The 25,308-nt window shown below is 42.0% G+C and overlaps 2 protein-coding genes across 2 annotated transcripts in view; both read left to right on the plus strand.

Moving 5' to 3' along the window:
- Window positions 1-1,245: 1,245 nt before the first annotated feature.
- Window positions 1,246-7,381, plus strand: LOC310938361 (uncharacterized protein; the record flags this gene model as incomplete). The annotated part of the gene is made up of 9 exons (XM_083902854.1): window positions 1,246-1,826; window positions 2,813-2,898; window positions 4,297-4,504; window positions 4,587-4,836; window positions 5,352-5,368; window positions 5,470-5,543; window positions 5,653-5,726; window positions 5,853-6,075; window positions 7,088-7,381. Exons 1-9 carry the CDS (start codon window positions 1,748-1,750, stop codon window positions 7,379-7,381), a joined length of 1,305 nt encoding a protein of 434 aa, XP_083758980.1. The 5' UTR covers window positions 1,246-1,747.
- A 978-nt stretch (window positions 7,382-8,359) lies between these two features.
- Window positions 8,360-25,308, plus strand: part of itgb5 (integrin, beta 5) — a 37,697-nt gene continuing 20,748 nt past the window's right edge. Inside the window, exons 1-11 of the mRNA XM_083903256.1 lie at window positions 8,360-8,910; window positions 10,084-10,169; window positions 11,397-11,604; window positions 11,687-11,936; window positions 12,974-13,142; window positions 14,292-14,453; window positions 15,356-15,451; window positions 15,555-15,644; window positions 17,065-17,199; window positions 21,680-21,854; window positions 23,181-23,435. Of these exons, the coding sequence (XP_083759382.1) occupies window positions 8,832-8,910; window positions 10,084-10,169; window positions 11,397-11,604; window positions 11,687-11,936; window positions 12,974-13,142; window positions 14,292-14,453; window positions 15,356-15,451; window positions 15,555-15,644; window positions 17,065-17,199; window positions 21,680-21,854; window positions 23,181-23,435 (1,705 nt within the window). The 5' untranslated portion in view covers window positions 8,360-8,831. The remainder of the gene's footprint in view (window positions 8,911-10,083; window positions 10,170-11,396; window positions 11,605-11,686; window positions 11,937-12,973; window positions 13,143-14,291; window positions 14,454-15,355; window positions 15,452-15,554; window positions 15,645-17,064; window positions 17,200-21,679; window positions 21,855-23,180; window positions 23,436-25,308) is intronic.

Here is a 25,308-nt window from a genome sequence, read left to right on the forward strand (position 1 = left end):
TCAAACACGGCGTCCTCTCTCAAGTCGACGTTTCCTCCGCCCGTGAGCTCCGGCGTCAGGAGGAGGACGGTGGTGTCCTTCACGCCCACGGCCCACGGCACGTTTGTCCCGCAGCACTTTGGCACCATGGACAGCATCGACTACCTGATGTCGGAGCTGAGGCGCCTTCACCCCGGCATGGACAGGCAGAGGTTTGTGGACGCTCTGGTGCAGCTGAGGGCCAAACACCGGGGCGTCCTCATTCGTCTGCCGCTCAGCACCATCAGAGACATGGCGTCTGAGCTGCTGTCATAGAATCAGTGTTTGTTTTAACAAGTATTTCGAAGGTTTTTCATTATTAAGAGCAGAGTTTCTGCAAACTCCAACATGTGGGTTTTAGTTGGATTAAAAAAGCAGTTGCTTTTTTTTTGAAGAAATCTGTTTAAAAAGATTTCTAGAATTGTGTTTTGAGGTTCTTTACAAGTCTGCGTGTTTGCCACAGTGACTGAATTAGATTTTTAAGTAAGAACGGGTCAATATAGTCATTTTTAGTTGTGTCAAAGCTTTTTCACCTCAGGAATATCTGAGAAATGGCACCAGAGTTTCAGTCAGCAGCAGAACTCAAGGTTTGACGATGACTTTAGTTGTTTTATTTTAAAATTTAAAGCTTAAAAAAAGAGCTTAAATTAGTTCTAAAACCGCTGTTTCCACAGTTTATGTTGCGCAGAGATTATTTTAGCCGTAAGGTGGAACATTTAAAGATGACTGGTTTCCCGCAGTCACTAAATTTAATGTTTTTATTTCAAGAATAAGAGGTTGAAGAGGATTTCAAAAAGTTTATTTTCTAAAAGAATGTTTGTTTCCTCACAGTAGGTTTGTTTGTTTAACATTCAATAAAAATAATAAGTCCAAGTCCTGACTCTTTAGAAAGCCTTTATTTAATGTCCAAAAATATTATTTAAATATTATTTATATATATATATATATATATTATTTTATTTTTTTATTAAAATTTCTTTAAAAAAAATTATTTTACACATGACATCACATTTTACACACTGCACCTTTAACGTTTTTGTGTGTGTTTAGTGACCTTTAAAGCTATTAAACAGATCCTGGATGCAGTTCTGGGAGTCACCACTAGGTGTCCACATCAGCAGTGAACGGGTTAACTGCGTAATCCCTGGTTAGTTGGTTCTGGAGTGGGCGGAGTCAGCATCGGGGACACGAACCGGACAAACGAGCACAGTCAACAGTGAAATCTGACCGAGGAAAGTCACCGGAGTTTCGGGGGGGGGATTTGAGTTTGTTTGCGTGTGTTTGTGCGTGTTTTTCTGCCTCGCTTTTGACGCACAGTTGCGCAGCCATGAATGCGGAGCCTTGAGGAGAAGTCGCTGTTGCGGTGGAGTCGTGTCTGTCTGCGGGTTTATGGATGAAGAAGTGGCCGAAGTAGTGGAGACGTGGACGGCTGCAGACTCTGGAAGTGTCCGGACGCGGGTCCACGGAAACCCCGCTCCTCCTCCTCCTGCTGCTGCTGCTGCTGCTGCCCTCCTGGAGCGCACGGATCCTGGAGCATGAGCGCAGATTAGTTGGATGATCACCGGCCCGGGGTTTGTTTTTAAACCTCGCTGCACTGTCATGGTTTTGTATTCACGCACTCGGTCCTAACATGGGAAAGTTGTAAAAAAACAAAACAATAACGGGTAAAAAAATAAACATCAGCTGTGAGTGGATTTTATCAGATTTCCCGGACACGCACGGAGACACCATGTGGAGCCCGGGGACGTGGATGTGGCGAGCCGCTCTCTGCTGCCTGATCCTGGGAACGTTGACGCACACGGCCGGAGGTGGGTGACAGAGAGCAGCAGCAGCAGCAGCAGCAGCGTGTCCTCACTCTGTTATTACTGTTATTACAACAACAACATCACGGTCAGACCGTGTTTGCAGCACAAACATAGTCACATCGACAAACTTCGTCAGACCGTGTTTGCACCACAGACATACTACTACATGTCCTGCCTTGGTCTTGGTACAATCTGGCCTAGGTCTATAAAGGGTCTTGTCCTGTCTTGGTCTTGGTAAATGTCTGGACTAGGTCTTGAAATGGTCTCCCAGCTTGTTCTTGAACAATGTAGAAGTTTAATCTTGGTCTCGACTCAGTCCTTGTCCTGCCTTGATCTTGGTCGCAGTCTCAAGTACAAGTAAGGTCTGGAACGGCCTTGGTCTTAGTCTTGGTCTTGTCTTGACTAGGTCAGGCCTTCTCTTGGTCTTGACTTGATCTGGAACTGCCTTGGTCTTGGTCTTGCAACAGATTTGGCCTTAGTCTGCCTTTAACTTTGTCTTGATGTCGCTCTGGTTCGTTCCTGTCCTTCCTTGGTCTTGATACAGGTCTGGTTCTTGGTCTTGACTTGTCCCGGTCTTAGTCTTGACTACAACAAACCCAAACCCAAACAAACCCAGTTTTTTTTATAAATATCAGACAGTTTGACTTGTTTTGTTCTCAAAAACTATCAGCGACAGATGTTGTTTATCACCCTTGAATCAAATCTCAGTGGGTTTTTTTTGTGAATTAATGAGCAGTTGTCGTTGGCTCCGTGTTGCAACTTTGGAGGTTTTTTGGCTGCAGTTTTTGTTCTTTTTACACTGTAACACTAGAATCATCGTAGAAACCATTCAGTCCACAAACCCGAGATAAACGCAGCACATAATCATCACTGACTCTTGCTTTGGTTTGGTTTGGGTTGAGCTGTTCTTTTAAAATATTGTTTTTATGCACACTCCCAAGGCCGCGTTCTGTCCTTAATTATGTTTCATTTGTGTGTCTGTTTGTCAGGTTTTAACGTGTGCATGAGTGGCAGTGCTACTTCCTGTGAAGAATGCCTCCTGATTCACCCAAGTTGCGCCTGGTGCGCACAACAGGTACGACTTCACCTGCAAAACTGTTTGTTTTAGACCAAGATGTGTGCACAATTAGAGAGCCAACCGCCATTTTGAAGGGAAAACCTTCTATAAAAACGAACGGTTAACTGTGCACTTTAAATCCACATCAAGCAATATATATATACATATATATGTATATATATATATATATATATATATGTGTATATATGTATATATATATATATATATGTGTATATATGTATATATATATATATATATATGTGTATATATGTATATATGTATATGTATATATATATATGTGTATATATGTATATATGTGTGTATATATATATATATATATATGTATATATATATATATATATATATGTATATATATATATATATGTATATATATATATATGTATATATGTATGTATATATATATATATGTATGTATATATATATATATATATATATACGTATATATATATATATATATATATATCACAGAACCAGATCTTTGTGGTCTGGTGTTCCTGCAAAAATGGGGTCGTTTTGGTTGGTGCACTATAGTTAAATAGATAAATCAACATTTTTTTGGAGTTCCCAACTGTAGTAAAATAGAGATTGTTGCTCTCTTGTGAAAATTTTTCACCAAAATTGGACAATTAAGTAGTTTGACGTTTTTGTCAAATTCTTGGACCAAATTTTTTTTTTTTTAAATGTTTCAAATTCTGTACTATTTAGTATAGTTTGACGTTTTTGTCAAATTTAAGACCAAAACATTTTTTTCACAAAAATTGTCAAATTCTGGACGACATAGTATAGTGTGACGTTTTTGTAAAATTTTGGACCAAAAATGTTTTTGCCAAGAAATTGTCAAATTCTGGATGATTTAGTATAGTATGAAGTTTTTGTCAAATTTTGGACCAAAAAATGTTTTCCACAAAAAATGTCAAATTCTGAACCACATAGAAGAGTTTGACATTTTTGCCAAATTCTGGACCAAACTTTTTTTTTTTTTTTAAATTGTCAAATTCTGGACGACATAGTATAGTATGACGTATTTGTCAAATTTTGGACCAAAATTTTTTTTCACAAAAAATGTAAAATTCTGGACGACATTGTAGAGTTTGACGTTTATGCCAAATTCTGCACCAAACTTTTTTTTTTTCGAAAAGATTTTTCAAATTCTGGACGACATAGTATAGTATGACGTTTTTGTCAAATTTTGGACCAAAAATTTTTTTGTCTGTCACAGACCAATTTGGATGAAATTTTCAGGAAATGTCCACAATGGGACCAGGAACACATGATTACATTTTGGGCGTGATCCATGGAGGGATGGGTGGATTGCTGAGCTGCCTTGGCGGAGGTTTGCGCTCTCCGAGTGCTTTTCTAGTTGCACTCAAACGTTTCCTCGTTTCCGTCCTTCAGGATTTCGGAAAGGGCCGCACTCTGACGCCACGCTGCGATTTCAGTCACAACCTTCAGAGGAGGGGCTGCGAGGCTCGCTACATCGAGAACCCCACCAGCAGCCTCTCGGTGCTCCAGAACAGGCCCCTGAGTTCTAAAGGGTCCGGCTCGACGCAGTATGACGTGGTCCAGATCGCGCCGCAGCAAATCTCGCTCAGTTTGCGGCCAGGTGAGAAGAGTCGGGAGAACTAGAAATGTGAACTTTTCAGTCAAAGCCTAAACGCTAACGTTCTTCTCGAACGTCCGTCCAGGAGACCAGACGTTCTTCGGCCTGCAGGTGCGGCAGGTCGAGGACTACCCGGTGGACCTCTACTACCTGATGGACCTGTCTCTTTCCATGAAAGACGACCTGGACACCATCCGCAACCTGGGCACCAAGCTGGCGCACGAGATGGGGAAGCTGACCAGCAACTTCAGGCTGGGCTTCGGCTCCTTCGTGGACAAGAACATGTCGCCGTTCTCCTACACGGCGCCAAAGTATCAGGAGAATCCGTGCAATGGGTGAGTTTGGAGTTTGGATGTCTGGATTTTAAGATATAATATAATATAATGAGCCAAACTCTTCATATGTCTCGACTTAACTTTTCAGTCAAATCTAATTTATTGCATCACAGATACTGTAGAGGTCAACTCACCTGGGTTCTTCTGTGACTCATGCAGATTCTCATGTATTTATATCGTTAAATGATAACAAATAATCCAACGTAACTTCAGTCACTATTTATTGAACAACATCGATCATCTGTGTCTGAAATGTGACACTTTATCTTTGCACTGCAGTGCAATTCTATACAGTATTTTCAGTAGATATGTAATAATATATCATCTAAATGTTATGTAAATATATATGTATAGAAGAGGATTAGGGCCACATGTGAACATTTGTTTGTTGTTGTTTTCAAAATCTCTGAGATTTCTGAGATTAAAGTAAAATTCTATGGATAAATTCAGAGTTCTGAGATTAATCCCAAAATGCTGGCTTCTTTGTAAATGTTTTTTTTTCGAAATCTGAGAAGAATTACTGTCTCCAACAGTAAGCCGCGTTTGAAATGTAATTTAATCACAATCATCATTTCTAAAGAAATAATCATGTTTATTGTGGGATGTGAACACCTGCCAACATCTCTGCCACAGACTGTGCACTCGACGAGGCCACTGACTCCACGTCACTGCTGCGTGTCACTAACCTGCCCGGTGATGTCACAGAGGTGAGCGCGCACCATCTCGCTGCAGCCAAGAATAAAAGTTGATTTCTGTTTACTTGCCAGCAGGGGGCAGTGCAGGCTCTATAACAAAAACCTGTGTTGTCTCTGCCAGAGTGAAGTGATGATGTGGTTTGAGAAATATGGAGCCTCTGATGTGAAAATCAGTGTTTTAAAGAACCATCTGAGGTGAGTTCCTCTGACTTTTATTATCTGTGTTTTCTGCATTTGTTACCACATGTTTCATTATTTACATTTATCACTTTTAAAGACTTTTTCTGTGACTTCTGTGTCGTCGCTGTCTGTGTTCTACAGCGTTGCCATAGCGACGGTAAGTGACCTCCAGTCTGCTGAGGCCGCGGTGAAGGAGATGAACGACTTCAGCGTGGACGGTCACACTTTACACGTGGAGATCATCAGTGGACCAGGAGCTGCTGGTTCCTCTGCTGCTGCTTCATCTTCATCCATGTCCTCACAGGAAGACGACACCAGACGACAGACGCTCACAACTGAACCCAGAGTCTCTGACAGAGAGGAGGTGAGAGTGGACACCAATGCTGTCTTATCCACAGCTAGACCCTTAAACACTGAGGTCCCCATGAATTTAGGAATTTTCTCAGAATTCCGACATTCTGATTCTGACTTTAATCTCAGAATTATGATTTCTGACTTTAATCTCAGAGTTCCAACATTCTGATACTGACTTTAATCTCAGAATTCCAACTTTGCTCTCAGAATTCCAACTTTCTGATTCTGACTTTAATCTCAGAATTATGATTTCTGACTTTAATCTCAGAGTTCCAACATTCTGATACTGACTTTAATCTCAGAATTCCAACTTTGCTCTCAGAATTCCAACTTTCTGATTCTGACTTTAATCTCAGAATTATGATTTCTGACTTTAATCTCAGAGTTCCAACTTTCTGATTCAGACTATAATCTCAGAATTATGATTCTGCCTTTAATCTCAGAATTCTGATTTCTGACTTTAATCTTGGAATGCCAACTTTCTGATTCTGACTTTAATCTCAGAGTTCCAACTTTCTGATTCTGACTTTAATCTCGGAATTATAATTTCTGACTAATCTCAGAATGCCAACTTTCTGATTCAGACTATAATCTCAGAATTCTAATTCTGACTTTAATCTCAGAGTTCCAACTTTCCGATTCTGCCGTTAATCTCAGAATTCTGATTTCTGACTTTAATCTTGGAATGCCAACTTTCTGATTCTGACTTTAATCTCAGAGTTCCAACTTTCTGATTATGCCGTTAATCTCGGAATTTCCGATTTTGACTTTAATCTCAGAATGCCAACTTTCTGATTCTGACTATAATCTCAGAATACTTTATTGAAAACACGACACTCATAATAAATATCTGTATCGCGTGTAAAAATCAGATATAATCTACAGAAACTGATTGTCTCTGTTTTAAAAAGAGGATCCAAACCTTTTCTGTGTCTCTTCAGTTTTCCGTAGCTAAATCTCTCAGGTATTTCCCGCCTCGTCCACATTCCGTCGCGTTGCTCAGTCTCCTTCTCGTCCCTCAGTCAAACACGGCGTCCTCTCTCAAGTCGACGTTTCCTCCGCCCGTGAGCTCCGGCGTCAGGAGGAGGACGGTGGTGTCCTTCACGCCCACGGCCCACGGCACGTTTGTCCCGCAGCACTTTGGCACCATGGACAGCATCGACTACCTGATGTCGGAGCTGAGGCGCCTTCACCCCGGCATGGACAGGCAGAGGTTTGTGGACGCTCTGGTGCAGCTGAGGGCCAAACACCGGGGCGTCCTCATTCGTCTGCCGCTCAGCACCATCAGAGACATGGCGTCTGAGCTGCTGTCATAGAATCAGTGTTTGTTTTAACAAGTATTTCGAAGGTTTTTCATTATTAAGAGCAGAGTTTCTGCAAACTCCAACATGTGGGTTTTAGTTGGATTAAAAAGCAGTTGCTTTTTTTTGAAGAAATCTGTTTTAAAAGATTTCTAGAATTGTGTTTTGAGGTACTTTACAAGTCTGCGTGTTTGCCACAGTGACTGAATTAGATTTTTAAGTAAGAACGGGTCAATATAGTCATTTTTAGTTGTGTCAAAGCTTTTTCACCTCAGGAATATCTGAGAAATGGCACCAGAGTTTCAGTCAGCAGCAGAACTCAAGGTTTGACGATGACTTTAGTTGTTTTATTTTTAAATTTAAAGCTTAAAAAAAAGAGCTTAAATTAGTTCTAAAACCGCTGTTTCCACAGTTTATGTTGCGCAGAGATTATTTTAGCCGTAAGGTGGAACATTTAAAGATGACTGGTTTCCCGCAGTCACTAAATTTAATGTTTTTATTTCAAGAATAAGAGGTTGAAGGGGATTTCAAAAAGTTTATTTTCTAAAAGTGTGTTTGTTTCCTCACAGTAGGTTTGTTTGTTTAACATTCAATAAAAAGAATAAGTCCAAGTCCTGACTCTTTAGAAAGCCTTTATTTAAGACGACCTCACAATGTCCAAAAATATTATTTAAATATTATGTATATATATATATATATATATATATTTATTTTATTTTTTAAATTAAAATTTCTTAAAAAAAAATAATTTTACACGTGACATCACATTTTACACACTGCACCTTTAACGTTTTTTGTGTGTGTTTAGTGACCTTTAAAGCTATTCAACAGATCCTGGATGCAGTTCTGGGAGTCACCACTAGGTGTCCACATCAGCAGTGAACGGGTTAACTGCGTAATCCCTGGTTAGTTGGTTCTGGAGTGGGCGGAGTCAGCATCGGGGACACGAACCGGACAAACGAGCACAGTCAACAGTGAAATCTGACCGAGGAAAGTCACCGGAGTTTCGGGGGGGGGATTTGAGTTTGTTTGCGTGTGTTTGTGCGTGTCTTTCTGCCTCGCTTTTGACGCACAGTTGCGCAGCCATGAATGCGGAGCCTTGAGGAGAAGTCGCTGTTGCGGTGGAGTCGTGTCTGTCTGCGGGTTTATGGATGAAGAAGTGGCCGAAGTAGTGGAGACGTGGACGGCTGCAGACTCTGGAAGTGTCCGGACGCGGGTCCACGGAAACCCCGCTCCTCCTCCTGCTGCTGCTGCTGCTGCTGCTGCCCTCCTGGAGCGCACGGATCCTGGAGCATGAGCGCAGATTAGTTGGATGATCACCGGTCGCTGCACTGTCATGGTTTTGTATTCACGCACTCGGTCCTAACATGGGAAAGTTGTAAAAAAAAAAACAATAACGGGTAAAAAAATAAACATCAGCTGTGAGTGGATTTTATCAGATTTCCCGGACACGCACGGAGACACCATGTGGAGCCCGGGGACGTGGATGTGGCGAGCCGCTCTCTGCTGCCTGATCCTGGGAACGTTGACGCACACGGCCGGAGGTGGGTGACAGAGAGCAGCAGCAGCAGCAGCGTGTCCTCACTCTGTTATTACTGTTATTACAGCAACAACATCACGGTCAGACCGTGTTTGCAGCACAAACATCGTCACATCGACAAACTTCGTCAGACCGTGTTTGCACCACAGACATCGGCATACCGTGATGTGATCTTGCGTCATCATTTCAAGTCATAATAAAGACACTAAACCAGACCAAGACCTCTAGAGATTGAGAATAAGTGTTAGGGTAACTAGAGGTAACTAACCCTGTCTCTATCTAGACTTGTACCGTGACTTAAGACCAAGTTTTGGAGTGTTTTAAGACTGTATCAAGACGCAGAGGAGTCCACTACATGTCCTGCCTTGGTCTTGGTACAATCTGGCCTAGGTCTATAAAGGGTCTTGTCCTGTCTTGGTCTTGGTAAATGTCTGGACTAGGTCTTGAAATGGTCTCCCAGCTTGTTCTTGAACAATGTAGAAGTTTAATCTTGGTCTCGACTCAGTCCTTGTCCTGCCTTGATCTTGGTCGCAGTCTCAAGTACAAGTTAGATCTGGAACTGCCTTGGTCTTGGTCTTGGTCTTGTCTTGACTAGGTCAGGCCTTCTCTTGGTCTTGACTTGATCTGGAACTGCCTTGGTCTTGGTCTTGCAACAGATTTGGCCTTAGTCTGCCTTTAACTTTGTCTTGATGTCGCTCTGGTTCGTTCCTGTCCTTCCTTGGTCTTGGTACAGGTCTGGTTCTTGGTCTTGACTTGTCCCGGTCTTAGTCTTGACTACAACAAACCCAAACCCAAACAAACCCAGTTTTTTTATAAATATCAGACAGTTTGACTTGTTTTGTTCTTAAAAACTATCAGCGACAGATGTTGTTTATCACCCTTGAATCAAATCTCAGTGGGGTTTTTTTGTGAATTAATGAGCAGTTGTCGTTGGCTCCGTGTTGCAACTTTGGAGGTTTTTTGGCTGCAGTTTTTGTTCTTTTTACACTGTAACACTAGAATCATCGTAGAAACCATTCAGTCCACAAACCCGAGATAAACGCAGCACATAATCATCACTGACTCTTGCTTTGGTTTGGTTTGGGTTGAGCTGTTCTTTTAAAATATTGTTTTTATGCACACTCCCAAGGCCGCGTTCTGTCCTTAATTATGTTTCATTTGTGTGTCTGTTTGTCAGGTTTTAACGTGTGCATGAGTGGCAGTGCTACTTCCTGTGAAGAATGCCTCCTGATTCACCCAAGTTGCGCCTGGTGCGCACAACAGGTACGACTTCACCTGCAAAACTGTTTGTTTTAGACCAAGATGTGTGCACAATTAGAGTGCCAACCGCCATTTTGAAGGAAAAACCTTCTAAAAAAACGATGGTTAACTGTGCACTTTAAATCCACAGGGATCGAGCAATATATATATATACATATATATATATGTATATATATATACATATATATATATATATATATATACATATATATATATATCACAGAACCAGATCTTTGTGGTCTGGTGTTCCTGCAAAAATGGGGTCGTTTTGGTTGGTGCACTATAGTTCAACATAGATAAATCAAAAATATTTTGGAGTTCCCAACTGTAGTAAAATAGATACTGTTGCTCTCTTGTGAACATTTTTTTTCACCAAAATTGTCAAATTCTGGACGATTTAGTATAGTTTGACGTTTTTGTCAAATTCTTGGACCAAATTTTTTTTTCAAAATTTTTTTCAAATTCTGGACTATTTAGTATAGTTTGACGTTTTTGTCAAATTCTTGGACCAAATTTTTTTTTCAAATTTTTTTTCAAATTCTGGACTATTTAGTATAGTTTGACGTTTTTGTCAAATTTTAGACCAAAACATTTTTTTCACAAAAATTGTCAAATTCTGGACGACATAGTATAGTGTGACGTTTTTGTAAAATTTTGGACCAAAAATGTTTTTGCCAAGAAATTGTCAAATTCTGGACGATTTAGTATAGTATGAAGTTTTTGTCAAATTTTGGACCAAAACATTTTTTTCCACAAAAAATGTCAAATTCTGGACGACATAGAAGAGTTTGACATTTTTGCCAAATTCTGGACCAAACTTTTTTTCTTTTTTTTTAATTGTCAAATTCTGGACGACATAGTATAGTATGACGTATTTGTCAAATTTTGGACCAAAATTTTTTTTCACAAAAAATTTCAAATTCTGGACGACATAGTAGAGTTTGACGTTTTTGCCAAATTCTGGACCAAAATTTTTTTTTTTCAAATTCTGGACGACAGTATAGTATGACGTTTTTGTCAAATTTTGGACCAAAAATGTTTTTGTCTGTCACAGACCAATTTGGATGAAATTTTCAGGAAATGTCCACAATGGGACCAGGAACACATGATTACATTTTGGGCGTGATCCATGGAGGGATGGGTGGATTGCTGAGCTGCCTTGGCGGAGGTTTGCGCTCTCCGAGTGCTTTTCTAGTTGCACTCAAACGTTTCCTCGTTTCCGTCCTTCAGGATTTCGGAAAGGGCCGCACTCTGACGCCACGCTGCGATTTCAGTCACAACCTTCAGAGGAGGGGCTGCGAGGCTCGCTACATCGAGAACCCCACCAGCAGCCTCTCGGTGCTCCAGAACAGGCCCCTGAGTTCTAAAGGGTCCGGCTCGACGCAGTATGACGTGGTCCAGATCGCGCCGCAGCAAATCTCGCTCAGTTTGCGGCCAGGTGAGAAGAGTCGGGAGAACTAGAAATGCGAACTTTTCAGCCAAAGCCTAAACGCTAACGTTCTTCTCGAACGTCCGTCCAGGAGACCAGACGTTCTTCGGCCTGCAGGTGCGGCAGGTCGAGGACTACCCGGTGGACCTCTACTACCTGATGGACCTGTCTCTTTCCATGAAAGACGACCTGGACACCATCCGCAACCTGGGCACCAAGCTGGCGCACGAGATGGGGAAGCTGACCAGCAACTTCAGGCTGGGCTTCGGCTCCTTCGTGGACAAGAACATGTCGCCGTTCTCCTACACGGCGCCAAAGTATCAGGAGAATCCGTGCAATGGGTGAGTTTTCATGTCTGGATTTTAAGATATGATATAATGAGCCAAACTCTTCAAATGTCTCGACTTAACTTTTCCGTCAAATCTAATTTTTTGCATCACAGATACTGTAGAGGTCAACTCACCTGGGTTCTTCTGTGACTCATGCAGATTTTCATGTATTTATATCGTTAAATGATAACAAATAATCCAACGTAACTTCAGTCACTATTTATTGAACAACATCGATCATCTGTCTCTGAAATGTGACACTTTATCTTTGCACTGCAGTGCAATTCTATACAGTATTTTCAGTAAATATGTAATAATATATCATCTCAATATTATGTAAATATATATGTATAGAAGAGGATTAGGGCCACATGTGAACATTTGTTTGTTGTTGTTTTCAAAATCTCTGAGATTTCTGAGATTAAAGTAAAATTCTATGGATAAATTCAGAGTTCTGAGATTAATCCCAAAATGCTGGCTTCTTTGTAAATGTTTTTTTTTCGAAATCTGAGAAGAAAAGTCTGAGATTAAAGTAGAATTCTTCTAATAAATTTAGAGTTCTGAGATTAATCCCAAAATTCTGTCTTTTTAATAAAAAAATCAAAATCTGAGAAGAAAAGTCAGAATCAATAATCAGTTAATGCTTATTATTATGATTTATTATTAGTCCGCCTCTAATCACAGATAAATGACATATTTTATTATTTATTAACACACCTGAGACAAAGATCTCTGCTCTCACTCGTCTTAAACGTGGTCTTAAACATCCCATAATAGAAGGAGAAATAATAACAATTCCCTCCGTGAATCATTTACAGTGAATAAAATGGCGTCTGAAAAGAAACGGAATAAACTGAGGCTGAATAAGCTGCGGCGCGTCATACGTTTTCAGCCCTGGAGCTGATTCACCGATTCAGCCTCACGCATCACTTCACAACTGGGTTATACTGTGTGTGTGTGTGTGTGTGTGTGTACTAGGGACACATGAAAAATAGACAGATGAATGAATATTTATTTACACTCTTGCGTGTGTTCGTCTCCGTCCGCAGATACAAGCTCTTCCCTAACTGCGTCCCCACCTTCGGCTTCCGTCACATCCTGTCGCTGACGGACGAGGTGGACCGCTTCAACCAGGAGGTGCAGAAGCAGATGGTGTCGCGCAACCGCGACGCGCCTGAGGGCGGCTTCGACGCCATCCTGCAGGCGGCCGTTTGTAAGGTGAAGCGTTTTTCCACTTTGACTCGTTCGTAATCATCATCATCAACACTTCCTCCTCGGACTTGTTGAGGACAGTTCTTTAAAACTCCACTTGTGAAAGTGCTGTGCTGTCCCCACGTGACGAGCGTCTGACCCATTTGTCTGTTAATGAAAAGCCGTGTGACAGACAGACGGACGGACAGACACAGACAGGAAGTGCAGTCTGGTGCAGCTGCTCAAACATCGTCGTCGCTCTTCCTCTTCTAATGTCACATTGTTTTCTACAGGAAGAGAACGACTCCCTGTGAGATTCTCCTGCCTTGTAATTAACTGCACTGCTGCTGCTATTTCAAACAACACTGGTTACCATGGTGACCAAGGGTCGGCTGGAGGGGGGGGGGCTGTGTCCAGAGATACGATTATTCAAATCTTGATTTTTTTTTAAATAGTTACTAAAGCAGAGATTGAAAAATGGGGAACTTTTAACTTTGCTTCGAGTCGGGCGTCTCTACGTCGCGTTTCTGCCGACTCACGCATGACTCGGCAGATTATTTGTGTCCCGACGACAACAAAGACTGAAGTTTATCCTCGGCTGCAGAAAACTCTCGGCTGCTGCTGCTGCTGCTGTCATTGTTGTCGTCGTTTGTTTGGAAATGTTGTGGAATTTAGAATATGTTTGCATTAAATCCGTTAAACATTTTCCCACCTCATTTACAGTGGAATTGAGTGAAAAAACAGTCAAAAATAACAACATAAACAAACAAAATCATTCAAACTAGGTCATTAAAACCTGCAGAATGTAAAATATGACATTAAAACTGAAAGATTTGTTGTCATTAAAACTATTATTACTCATTTACACTCTTTAATACAACATTTACAGTTCAAAACGTGTCCGTTTATGTTCATATCCTCTTCTTAATGTATGTGTGGCAAGATTTTAAGACTTTTAATATTGGCATTTTTGTCCAAAAATAATCGAGAAAAGCTCTCCTGGTTTCCTGGTAATGAATAACCTACACTGAGTAGTTACTTTACCCCCCAAAAGTAACTGATTACAGCATTATTTAAGTAACTAGTTACCAGGGAAAGTAACTATCACATGGAGTTTTAAATTCACCCGAATGTCTTTTATTCTTTCTAATAAAAGTGTTGATGTGTGGCTCACAGAAGGAGATCGGCTGGAGGAAGGAGGCGTATCACCTGCTGGTGTTTGCCACAGACGACGTGCCTCACCTGGCTCTGGACGGCAGACTGGGAGGTCTGGTGGAGCCTCACGACGGACTCTGTCACCTGAGCGACGACAGCGAGTACAGCGCCTCCACCAAGATGGTGAGACGCTCGGCCGCTAACGGGCAATAAGACGGATAAATAAAGGCGTGCTGTCTTAGAAAAACACAAGGAAACTCCAGATTACGCTGGAATTTCCTCTGTTTTTTTGTTTTTTTTTACTATCACTGACAGGAAGTTAGTGTGTTATTCGTGTGTGTGTGTGTGTGTTTGGTCAAAGTCAGGTTACATGTTACATTTTGAAAGATTTCTTTGTTATTTGTAGTTTTTTATGGAAGAGGAGGAGGATGAGAGTCACATGTGAATGTTTTTGGATACAAAATTTTAAAAATAATACTTTTATAATAATATAAATAGGCCAGAATTCTGACTTTAATCTCAGAATTCAAAAACAGTCAGAATTTTTTTTTTTAAAGAAATAAAAAAGTCAGAATTCAAAAAAAGAATTAAAAAAAAAGTCAGAGTTTAAAAAAGAAAAAAAGAAGAAATCAAAAAAGTCTGATTTTTTTTTTTTAAAGTCAATTTTAAAAAAAAGAAAAAAGTCAGAATTAAAAAAGACAGAATTTTAAAAGGTCAGAATTTCAAAAAAGACGGAATAAAAAAAGTCTGAATTCAAAGACTGAATTAAAAAAGTCAGGATCCCAGAAAAGACAGAATTACAAAACAAAACTCAGTTTTAAAAAGAAGTCAGAATTTCTTTTTTTGAAGAAAATCAGAATTCAAAAAGTCAGAATTCAAAAAAAGTCAGAATTCAAAAAGTCAGAATTAAAAAAAAGTCAGAATTCTGCAGAATTTAATCTCTTAAATCTCAGAATTTGGACAGTTTTTTTTCCTGTTTTTGGTCCAAATCCTCTTCTGTAGCTTTGAAGAAAGAAACAAAATGATGAATTTCTAAAGGTTGTTTACACAGAAAAGTGTAGATTATATTTGTGTCTCTGTCTCAGGATTATCCGTCTCTGGGTCTCCTCGGGGAGAAACTGGCAGAAAACAACATCTTCCTCATCTTCGCAGTCACAAAGCGTCTCTACGTTATTTATAAGGTACTTTTTTATCATTTATCTGTCTCTGTTCACCCTTTTTATATATATATATATATAAAAAAACAACACTATATTCTTATTTGTTTTTCAAAACTAAAATTAGAATTTCACGGCGCTCATTCCTGGAACGACGGTTGAGATCCTGGACCAGGACTCTAAGAACGTGATCCAGCTCATCATCGCGGCGTACAACGTGAGTAAAGACCGCGACTTCCTGTGTGTTGTGTGTTTGTAAACAGAACTTTCCTACGTCCTTACTCGGAAACACTTCCTGAACTAGGGAATAACCTCGCAGATCTGTCAGGATTCCAAAGTCACTGCCACTGAGTTTAAAAAAGGACGTTTTGAATTCTATTTTTTTTAACAACAAAGAACTCTTTAAAGACACTGGTTTCCATTCACATGTTTTCCTGCGTGGAGTGGACAGATTTTTTCCGCGGCGTCAGCGTGCCACGCTTGTGTGTGTGTGTGTGTGTGTGTGTGTGGGAGTGTTTGAATGAAGTGCTTTATTAACATTCCTGCTGCCACATCACATCCACCACCACCGCTGCAGCTGCTGGAGTTATTCAACAGCTTAGGAATATTACGGTACTGAGAAGCTGACGTCACACATTTGTGACACGCCGGCGAATCTCGCCTGCGATTGGACTGCTACCGTAATGACAAGAATATGAGCGCAAAGTATTTGTCTGTATTTAAAACGGCGATAGTGTATGTAAAACTGCCAGTTGCGTAACTTTAAATATATAGGTCATTTTGAAAGTTACACACTGGGGCTTTAATTATGTTTGAGGTGTGAACTCACACGGTTACTAAATGTGTGTGTGTGTGTCCGTGTGCCACCAGATGTTGCTGGTATTTCACACGCACACACACACACACTTGTGGTTGTGGTGAGATTAAGTTTAAAAATGTGCCAAACACACACTTCAGTCTTTCACACTCCAGTTAAAAAAACAACTGAGGTGATTTTAGTGTGTGTGTGTGTTTAATTTGCAGGAAGCTCTATGGACAGCTTAATAAAACCACATAACCTAATTAAATCTACATCATAACTGTTACACGACCTAAACAGAAGTTTCCCTCCCCCCCCGGCACCAAACCCCATAGAGAAAATCATCGATTTTACGTCGCAGCACACGGGAGTCATCCATCCACTGCTGCCTCAATATACAAGTGTCAATATATAAAATGTGTTGTTTTGCGACTTTCGCGTCTTGAAATCCTTTATTCAGATCGACTGAAGTAGCGCAAACGTTCCAAATGAAGCAGCAGCAGCAGAGTCCTGCGAGTCGTCTCCTGTGAATTGAAATCGTCACTTTTTTTCAATGGGGTTTGGTGCAGGGTTCAAACTTTCATAAAGTTTGGAAACGGTTGAGATAAAGCCGCAAAACACTCTCTAAAGATGGTGCATATGTGAGCGAGTGTATATTCTGTTCAACAAGTGGTTTTATTTATGGCTAAAATAAGCTTTTTTTCCCCCCGCTTAGATACACGTTTCCATATAATCCCACTTCAAAAGACCCGAACTGTCGTTTTTAAAGTGGCTGGAAATGCGTGCAGTAAATCGTCGTCTTATCTCAAACCCCTTGTCCTCCCCTCGTCCTCCTCAGAACATTCGCTCTAAAGTGGAGCTGACGGTGTGGGACCACCCCGAGGACATCAGTCTGTCCTTCACCGCCACCTGTCAGGACGGAAAACCTCTGCCGGGTCTGAAGAAGTGCGCCGACCTGAAGATCGGAGACACGGTGAGTCCCTTCACCAGAACACACCATTTATTTATTCACTCATACGCAGGCCTGTATCTCCTCACCTACATCATTTAACGCTTTTCAAGTGATGAAATATTTACTCGTAGCTTTTAGACGGATAGAAGCCAATTTCTGCTTCCAGTGTTTTTACTCTCGTTTTCTATTTAGGCTACATTCATACTACTACGGTTATGTGTAGTGTACCAAGATTTTAAACACCTGGCAAAGTCTGTGATAGCTGTTTGGCAGCATTTTCTGATTAGAAACTAGACTCTCACTCTCCCTGCACCAAACCCCATAGAGAAAACCAGGGATTTTAACATCACAGCAACACGGGAGTTCACAGGAGTTGTTGATCCACTGCTGCCTCCATCACTAAGTTTAAAAGTGTTATTTTGTGACTTTGGCTATCAAATTACTTTGTTGAGATTGACCTCAGTGACAAAAACTGACCACACGAGGCAGCGGTGGACCAGCGGCTCCTGTTTCGCCATGAGCTAAAAACGCTGATTTTCTCTATGGGGTTTGGTGTGGGAGAGCGAGCTGTTTGCAGACTCTTATTTTCCAGCCAGAAAAGGCTGTTTAATGACAAGGTAAAGCATTGAATGCTGCGTCATCATCATATTTATACAGTAAAACAAAGGTTTTAACAGGTGAAACTGAAGTGTGTAAACCACTCACTCTCCCTGCACCAAACCCCATAGAGAAAATCAGTGATTTTAACATCACAGCAACACGGGAGTTCACAGGAGTTGTTGATCCACTGCTGCCTCCATCAGCAAGTTTAAAAGTGTTATTTTGTGACTTCGGCTATCAAATTACTTTGTTGAGATTGACCTCAGTGACAAAAACTGACCACACGAGGCAGCGGTGGACCAGCGGCTCCTGTGTCGCCCTGAGCTAAAAACGCTGATTTTCTCTATGGGGTTTGGTGTGGAGAGACCGAGCTTGAGTTTTTACAAGGAAAATGCTGTTTTATGTTGAGATTAAGCATCAGATATTTTTCTCAAGATGTTCTACACGGCTGTTTCTCACTCTGATAGTCGATGATTTTTAGAATTTTCAAGCTAAAATGGAGTCGGTTCCGTGGCATTTTCAAACGTCTCACTTTCTGGAGCTCAAAAACCTCCAGGGTTGTGTTTTGGACGTTGCAAAATTCAGCGTTGTGGATGGAGCTCGAGGATAAAAAGTCCCTGGCTTGTTCCTCCAGACTTTTGGCAGCGTTTCTCTCTGATGAGTCCAAACTGCAGAGGAGGAGGAGGAGGAAGAAGAGGAGGAGGTTTATTTTACTTCTCACTGTAACAAAACACCTTCACAGACACCTGTGAGGAACACTCACCACCACCCTGCGACATTTACTTCTCACTCTCCCCCCCGACCTAGACTCTTTCTCCTCCTTTTGTTCCCCCCCCCCTCCACCTCCACCTCCCCCTCCACAGATTTGTAAATAATATTTTGCTTTCTTACCTCATTAATCTTCTGCGAGGGAACTCTCCAGTTACCGTCGCATCCACTGTCTTGGCAGAGGCTCGTCATTCCTGAGGGAATATTTGCCCTGTTGCCTTTCAGCTGGATTCAATCGGCAGTGAAACACAGCTGGGATTAAAAAAAAGAAAAGCTGCCTTTTGCGTTTTTTGGGGTTTTTTTTTTTTTAGAGCCACAGCAGCTCAGCAATAATGGCCTGAGGGTTAACGTTGATTAGCGCTGTGGTCACTTAGCAGAAGCGTCACAGAGTTCTTCAGACTGGACTCTTTCTGTCTCTGTGTGCTTATTCTCATCAGAACCTGTAGAAACTCGCACAAGCTGACATTTTTTAAACCATTTAATTTTCAGCCTGAACTTGTCCTCGAGACGTGTCGCTGGATTTTTATCCTCAGGATCCTTCAGGCTACGTCCACACTCTAAATACACCAGACTCCTCTGTTGGATATGGAGGTTTTAGACTTTTATTTTGCTAAATGTTGGAGATTAATGTCATGTTTGCAGGGATTTTTAAAGTCTTTTTAACTCGTCTACATTTGAGTTTTGTCGCTTTGATTCCTGTGTCGGACGTAGCGCTCGTGACTCACTAAACGAGATGCTTCCGTCCCAGTTTGTTTCTAAACAAGGCGGAGAATCTTTGTAGGTCACATGATCAATATCCACATCAGTTGAGAAAGGAGTTTCATTTGTAAATAAACTCCAAAAATCGTCACGATTTGGATGTCATTTTCCGTGAAAATCTCGCGAAACCCAAGTTCCCCAAGTTTTTCCCCGTCAATATCCCACAAATTGTAAATATGTAACGTTTATAATCTGACAAACGTTGGATTTTGTCGACGGGAACCGAGTTCCAGACGGACAGCGACTCTCAAGCCCAGCAAGCTACCACTCCGAAACTCAGTAGCCAATCAGCATGCTGCTTCCTAACAAAAAAAACGCCCACAAACAGAAACCACGCGCAAAGAAAGAACAAGCGAGAGAGCGTAAAGAACAAGCGAGGGAGCGCAAAAAACAAGCGAGGGAGCGTAAAGAACAAACGAGGGAGCGCAAAGAACAAGCTAGGGAGCGGAAAGAACAAGCTAGGTAGCGTAAATAACAAGCTAGGTAGCGTAAAGAACAAGCTAGGGAGTGTAAAGAACAAGTGAGGGAGCACAAAGAACAAGCTAGTGAGCACAAAGGACAAGCGAGGGAGCGCAAGTGAGTGAGCGCAAACAACAAATCAGGTAACGCAAACAACAAGTGAGGGAGCGCAAAGGACAGGCTAGGGACCGTTTAAGGACAAGCTAGGTAGCATAAAGAACAAGCTAGGGAGCGCAATGGACAAACGAGTGAGCGCAAAGGACAAGCGAGGGAGCGCAAGTGAGGGAGCGCGAACAACAAGTGAGGGAGCGCAAAGGACAAGCTAGGGAGCGCAAAGGACAAGCTAGGTAGCGTAAAGAACAAGCTAGGGAGCGCAAAGGACAAGCGTGGGAGCGCAAAGGACAAGCGTGGGAGCGCAAATAACAAGACAGGGGGCGCAAAGGACAAGCGAGGGAGCGCAAGTGAGGGAGCGCAAATAACAAGTAAGGGAGCGCAAAGGACAAGCGAGGGAGTGCAAATAACAAGTGAGGGAATAAGTGAGGGAGCGCAAATAACAAGTAAGGGAGCGCAAAGGACAAGCGAGGGAGTGCAAATAACAAGCGAGGGAATAAGTGAGGGAGCGCAAATAACAAGTGAGGGAGCGCAAAGGACAAGCGAGGGAGTGCAAATAACAAGCGAGGGAGCGCAAAAAAAGAAGCCTGGTTTTGCGAGGTCTCGTCTGTGCCTCAAAGTCGGTTGTGTCTGTGTTCTCCCACGTTTTTTTTTTTTTTTAAAGTGTTGTTTCTACTTGTGCACAGAGCTCTGTTCCTCTGAAACAGTCCATTTATATTCCACACAGGCCTCACTTACAATTAGTATTGAGTCTCCAGTTTGTATAGAAAGGCGAGAGCAGAGTGAGCTTCACCTCTTCTCTGCTGCTTTACTTTCCTCTGCTGTTTTTGTCGGGGGTGGGAACGGCTGCTGCAGAGCGTGATTGATGCACTGAATGAATGAATGAATGAATGAATGAATGAACGCGGAGGGGGGGGGGTGGGGGTTACAGGGTGGATTCTTCTTTATTTAAACCCCCGAGCAGTGAAAGGAGGTGGAGGTGGAGCAGGCTGCCAGTGAACGCTGTGTGGAGGCCTCCTGCTGCATCTCAATCAGATCAGACAAAAGTAGTCGAGAGGGAGCTGTGAAACCAAGAAGTGTGAAAGAAAAGTTACACTCTCACTCATGTACGTATGCTCTCACTGAGTGAATACGAAGGCTACGTGAGTTTAGTGTGAGCGCTAACATGAATGAACTTTTGTTTGAGAAGCAGTGACTGAAAATGTTTTTTTTGCCTCTAATTCAGGAGCGTTTGAATTAGATTTGGTGTTATTTTGTCCTCTGGTTTAATTCAGTTACAGCTGCACAGTCATAAGAATTCCATCATCTGAGATGATTTCTGTGAGATTACACTGACTGGTTTTGTTGTTGTTTTTGTCCGTCTCTCGTAAAAAACCCGAGCGTCAGTCGCTCACGTGATCACATGACTCTGTGAGACCATGTGACCACAGTGTGGTCGTGTGGACTGGTGACTCACATTTACTGTCAATTTAATTAATTTGTTAACTCGTTTCCGGAGCTGAACTGAAGCGGCAGTTTAGAGGAACGCTTTGCTATTGTTTACATATGTATTTTACCCTTTAAAGTAAAAAAAAAAAAAAAAAGTACTTAAATGCCATCCTGACCCTGGAGTCCATCCGTTTTTTTTAAGGTGGACCTTTTAAGGTGGACCTAAAGAGATACTACTAAACAGAGTGTTCTGAACAGGGCTGTTTCAGCAGGGCGATTGAACTGCTGTGGTGCTTCATCCTTATGGAACTAGCTTAACGTGGACAAACACGGTACAATACGCCCCCTTTAAAGGCCGCCCCGTATTCTGTCGCAGGTGTCCTTTAACGTGAGCGTGGAGGCGAGGAGTTGCCCGCCGCGCGGCGCCGACCACAGCTTCACCATCAAACCCGTGGGCTTCAAAGACCGCCTGGAGGTGACGGTGGATTATCGGTGCGACTGCGGCTGCAGTCAGACGGCGCAGAGCAACAGCAGCATCTGCAGCTCCATCGGTACGTCCCTGCACACACACACACACACACACACACACACACGTGGGCTTCTCAAACACTAGGTTGGGACCCACAGATGGGTCGAGGGGAATATTTTTTGGGTCCCACTTAAAGTTTTTTTTCCAGAATTTATGTATATATGTTTGAAATAAAGCATAGAATTAAGTTTTATTTATTAATGCACTGTCAATGCTGATTTTTTTTGTTTTTGGTTTGTAGACAAATTTGAAAACATCTTTATTTCATAGTTTGGTAAAAAATTATCATTTTTATTAACATTTCTTAACATATTTTGACATTTTCTTGGACCCAATTAATCGATTAAGTGAGAAAATAATCCATATTATTTATTTTTATTGTGATTTGGGTCACAACAAGTTTTTTAAAGCTATACATTTCAGCATTAAAACATGCAGTAGGTTAAAGATTAGAGCTTCCCCTTAAATAAGCCCAGACAAATGTGCTGTTTGATTTGATTAATTTATTAGATTAAGTTTACTAACTTGACTTTTCCTGCCTTTTTTCCTCCATTTCAACCATATTTTTGGTTTAAAATAAAGCAGTAATGAGTGGCCTTGTGACTCACAGGACTGAAAACTTCTCCCACTTCACTTCCTCTGAACTCAAACGCTCACATTGAGAGTTTAATAACGCAGCAGAAACTCCTTCCTTTCACTGCTGTGTGACCTGATCGTGGACAGTCTCTCACTGTCGAGTTAATGATAGTTACACAACCCCCAAAGTACATGTTACTCGAGACGCTAAAATGGATATTAAACATTTCAATAGCTGTTGTTTTTTTATTTCATGTTTTCTTTGGCAGGAAAACAGGAACTCATATTTATGCCCCTGTTTTTTTTTTTTTTTCAGAAATGTAAAACACTCTAAAGTGAATGGAAACATTTCAGATTCATGTTCAGGATTTCATATGTCAATAGGTGTGGCTTCATTTTGCTGTTACGCAGCCTTTTCCAGCAGGAAACTCAACTTTTGCGTCACTTTTTAAACCGCTCACTCTCCCACACCAAACCCCATAGAGAAAACCAGTGATTTTAACGTCACAGCCCACAGGAGCTCACGTGAGTTGTTGATCCACTGCTGCCTCCATCACTAAGTTCTAATGTGTTACTCTTTGACTTCGGCTTTCCTAATTCTTTATTTGGATTAATTTAAATGCGATTAAAAACTAAACCAAAGGAGGCAGTCGTGGATCAGCAGCTCCTGTGTTGAGGTGAGCTTAAAATGCTGATTTTTACAATGGACTTTGGTGTGGAAGAAACCTGCTCAGAAACATGTACGGAAAATAAACACTGATTTCCTTTTCAGGAACGTACAACTGCGGGACCTGCCTCTGTGAGCCGGGTTACCTGGGCGCCCGCTGCGAGTGTCAGGAGGGCGATGCCAGCAGCATGTACTTCAGCGCCTGCCGCGAGGCCGAGGGCAAGCAGATCTGCAGCGGCCGCGGCGAGTGCAGCTGCAACCAGTGTCTGTGCTACGAGTCGGAGTTCGGCAAGATCTACGGCAGCTACTGCGAGTGCGACGACTTCTCGTGCCCCCGACACAAAGGAGTCCTCTGCTCTGGTAAGAACGTCCGTGCTTAAGTCGTGCTTTAAAATACAATGCAGTAGTGTTTTTTTGTTTTGGTGTCTGTGGAGACATCTTTTAAAAGAAGATTCTCCTGCTAAAAAAAAGTTATTCTGGACACTCGGTCGTACTTCGCAACCACCATTTTCAGCTCCTCGTGAGCATGAGTCCAAAAACGTACAGTCGCTTCTGCTGTTCCCGCAAAAATGCGGCTCCAAATTTCTCTGCATTAAAGGTACAATATGTAGTATTTATGGGTTTATATAACCCAAAATCCACTTTTTTATACATATTATGTGCTCCTGCATTGTCTAGTCGCTGTATAATATTTTTTGTTTCATTTTCGTAGTGTTTCAAAAAGTCATGTTAAATAACATGACCGCGGACCGCGGTTGCATAGCCACTGTTAGCAGCGAGACGCCATGTTTCTACCGGAGCCTGTAAGGACAAACGCGAGAGAACAAACCAAGCGTCGCTTTACTTGTAGCAGAAGTCCCGCCTCCTCTCTCTCCGCTTCGTCTGCTACGGCCGCGGTAGCTCGCCCTCTCCCTCGCCTCACGAACCTCATCTGCTGACACGGAGAAAGACGACGAGGACGACATTTGACCAGCTGCGGATACCGTAGCGCTCAGGGAAGGGAGGGGGTGAGCAGAGCAGCAGGTCTTTGTTGTAAATTTCAGCCTCTCCTCTAGATGTCACTATAAACTACTTATTTCCCCTTTAAGCGGCACTACAATAAAAGACAACACATGACGTTGTCTTGTAAAGCAGTCAAACTCTCGAGAAAGAGAGTCTTTTGGTAGTTACTCAGGGGGGCGATAGAGGTTCCACACTATGCTAAACAACTTTTTTGAGTTGAGTTCCAGAAGTGAATTCTGAATAGTGTGTCCAGGCACCGTTTACCAGTTAGCTCCGTTAGCTGCATTAGCTCCTTTTGCGCCGTTAGCGCGCCTACAGTCTCACTGGAGCGGTCTGTTTATTAAATGAAAAAAGCAGCACTACCAATAACCTACCTGTGAAAGTTTCGCGTTACTTTAGAGACGCGCGTCTTATTTCAGTCAGTCGTCATGGAAACTTGTGTTGTGTTAACGTCGACGTCGTTAACCGCCGCTTTTCGCGTTATTCTAAAGCTTAAAAAACAGACGTTTGACAGGATAACCACTTCTTGTCTCCGCCCGCCCGTGCTCTGCTGCTGTATACATACAAACGCTCCCTCAGTCAGGTGTTTTTTTACCTGACGAAGGACGCCGCAAAACCAACAATGTGACATTGATTCTGTTCACGAAGCAGAACAATGACATCCCTGACGTGTATGATGTACTATAGCTTTATTTGAATCCCTTGTTTGTTGTGAAGTTTTCTGTTTGAACCACAGCTGCCACCGGCTTTTAACGACACAGAGGTAAAGCCTTTAAAGTCTGCAGCTCATTGTGCTGTTGAATCCTCGTCTCATACCTGCTCTGGGTGTGTCTCCGGACTCCTGCTGAAAACCACCACAAACCAACCTGCCTTTTGTTTTGTCAAAGCCAGCTGAAAAGGCTGTTCCTCCTGCAGGTTCAGAGAAGCTCTAAAGGTGCAGCTGCCAAAGTAGTTGTTCAGATGTTCGGCTCGTGTTCAGTTTTGGTGTCTCAGCCTTCCAGGGCCTTGTTGTGGTGACCTGAGAATCTGGTAGAATATCAAACCTGGAGCGCTGCAGGTTCTTACTCATCCGCACACTGATGATCAGTGTGATATCACCCTGTTATCGCTTAATTAACCTTTCAAATGAATATTTCAGTACCTGAAGGTTAGATATCACAGTCTACAATATCTTTAGAGTATGTTCACGTCTTTATCTCACTGTTAGACAGACTTTTCCTACAGGAAAACT

The sequence above is a fragment of the Microchirus variegatus genome (assembly GCF_963457635.1).
Source record: "Microchirus variegatus genome assembly, chromosome: 16".
In the NCBI taxonomy this organism is placed as follows: Eukaryota; Metazoa; Chordata; class Actinopteri; order Pleuronectiformes; family Soleidae; genus Microchirus; species Microchirus variegatus.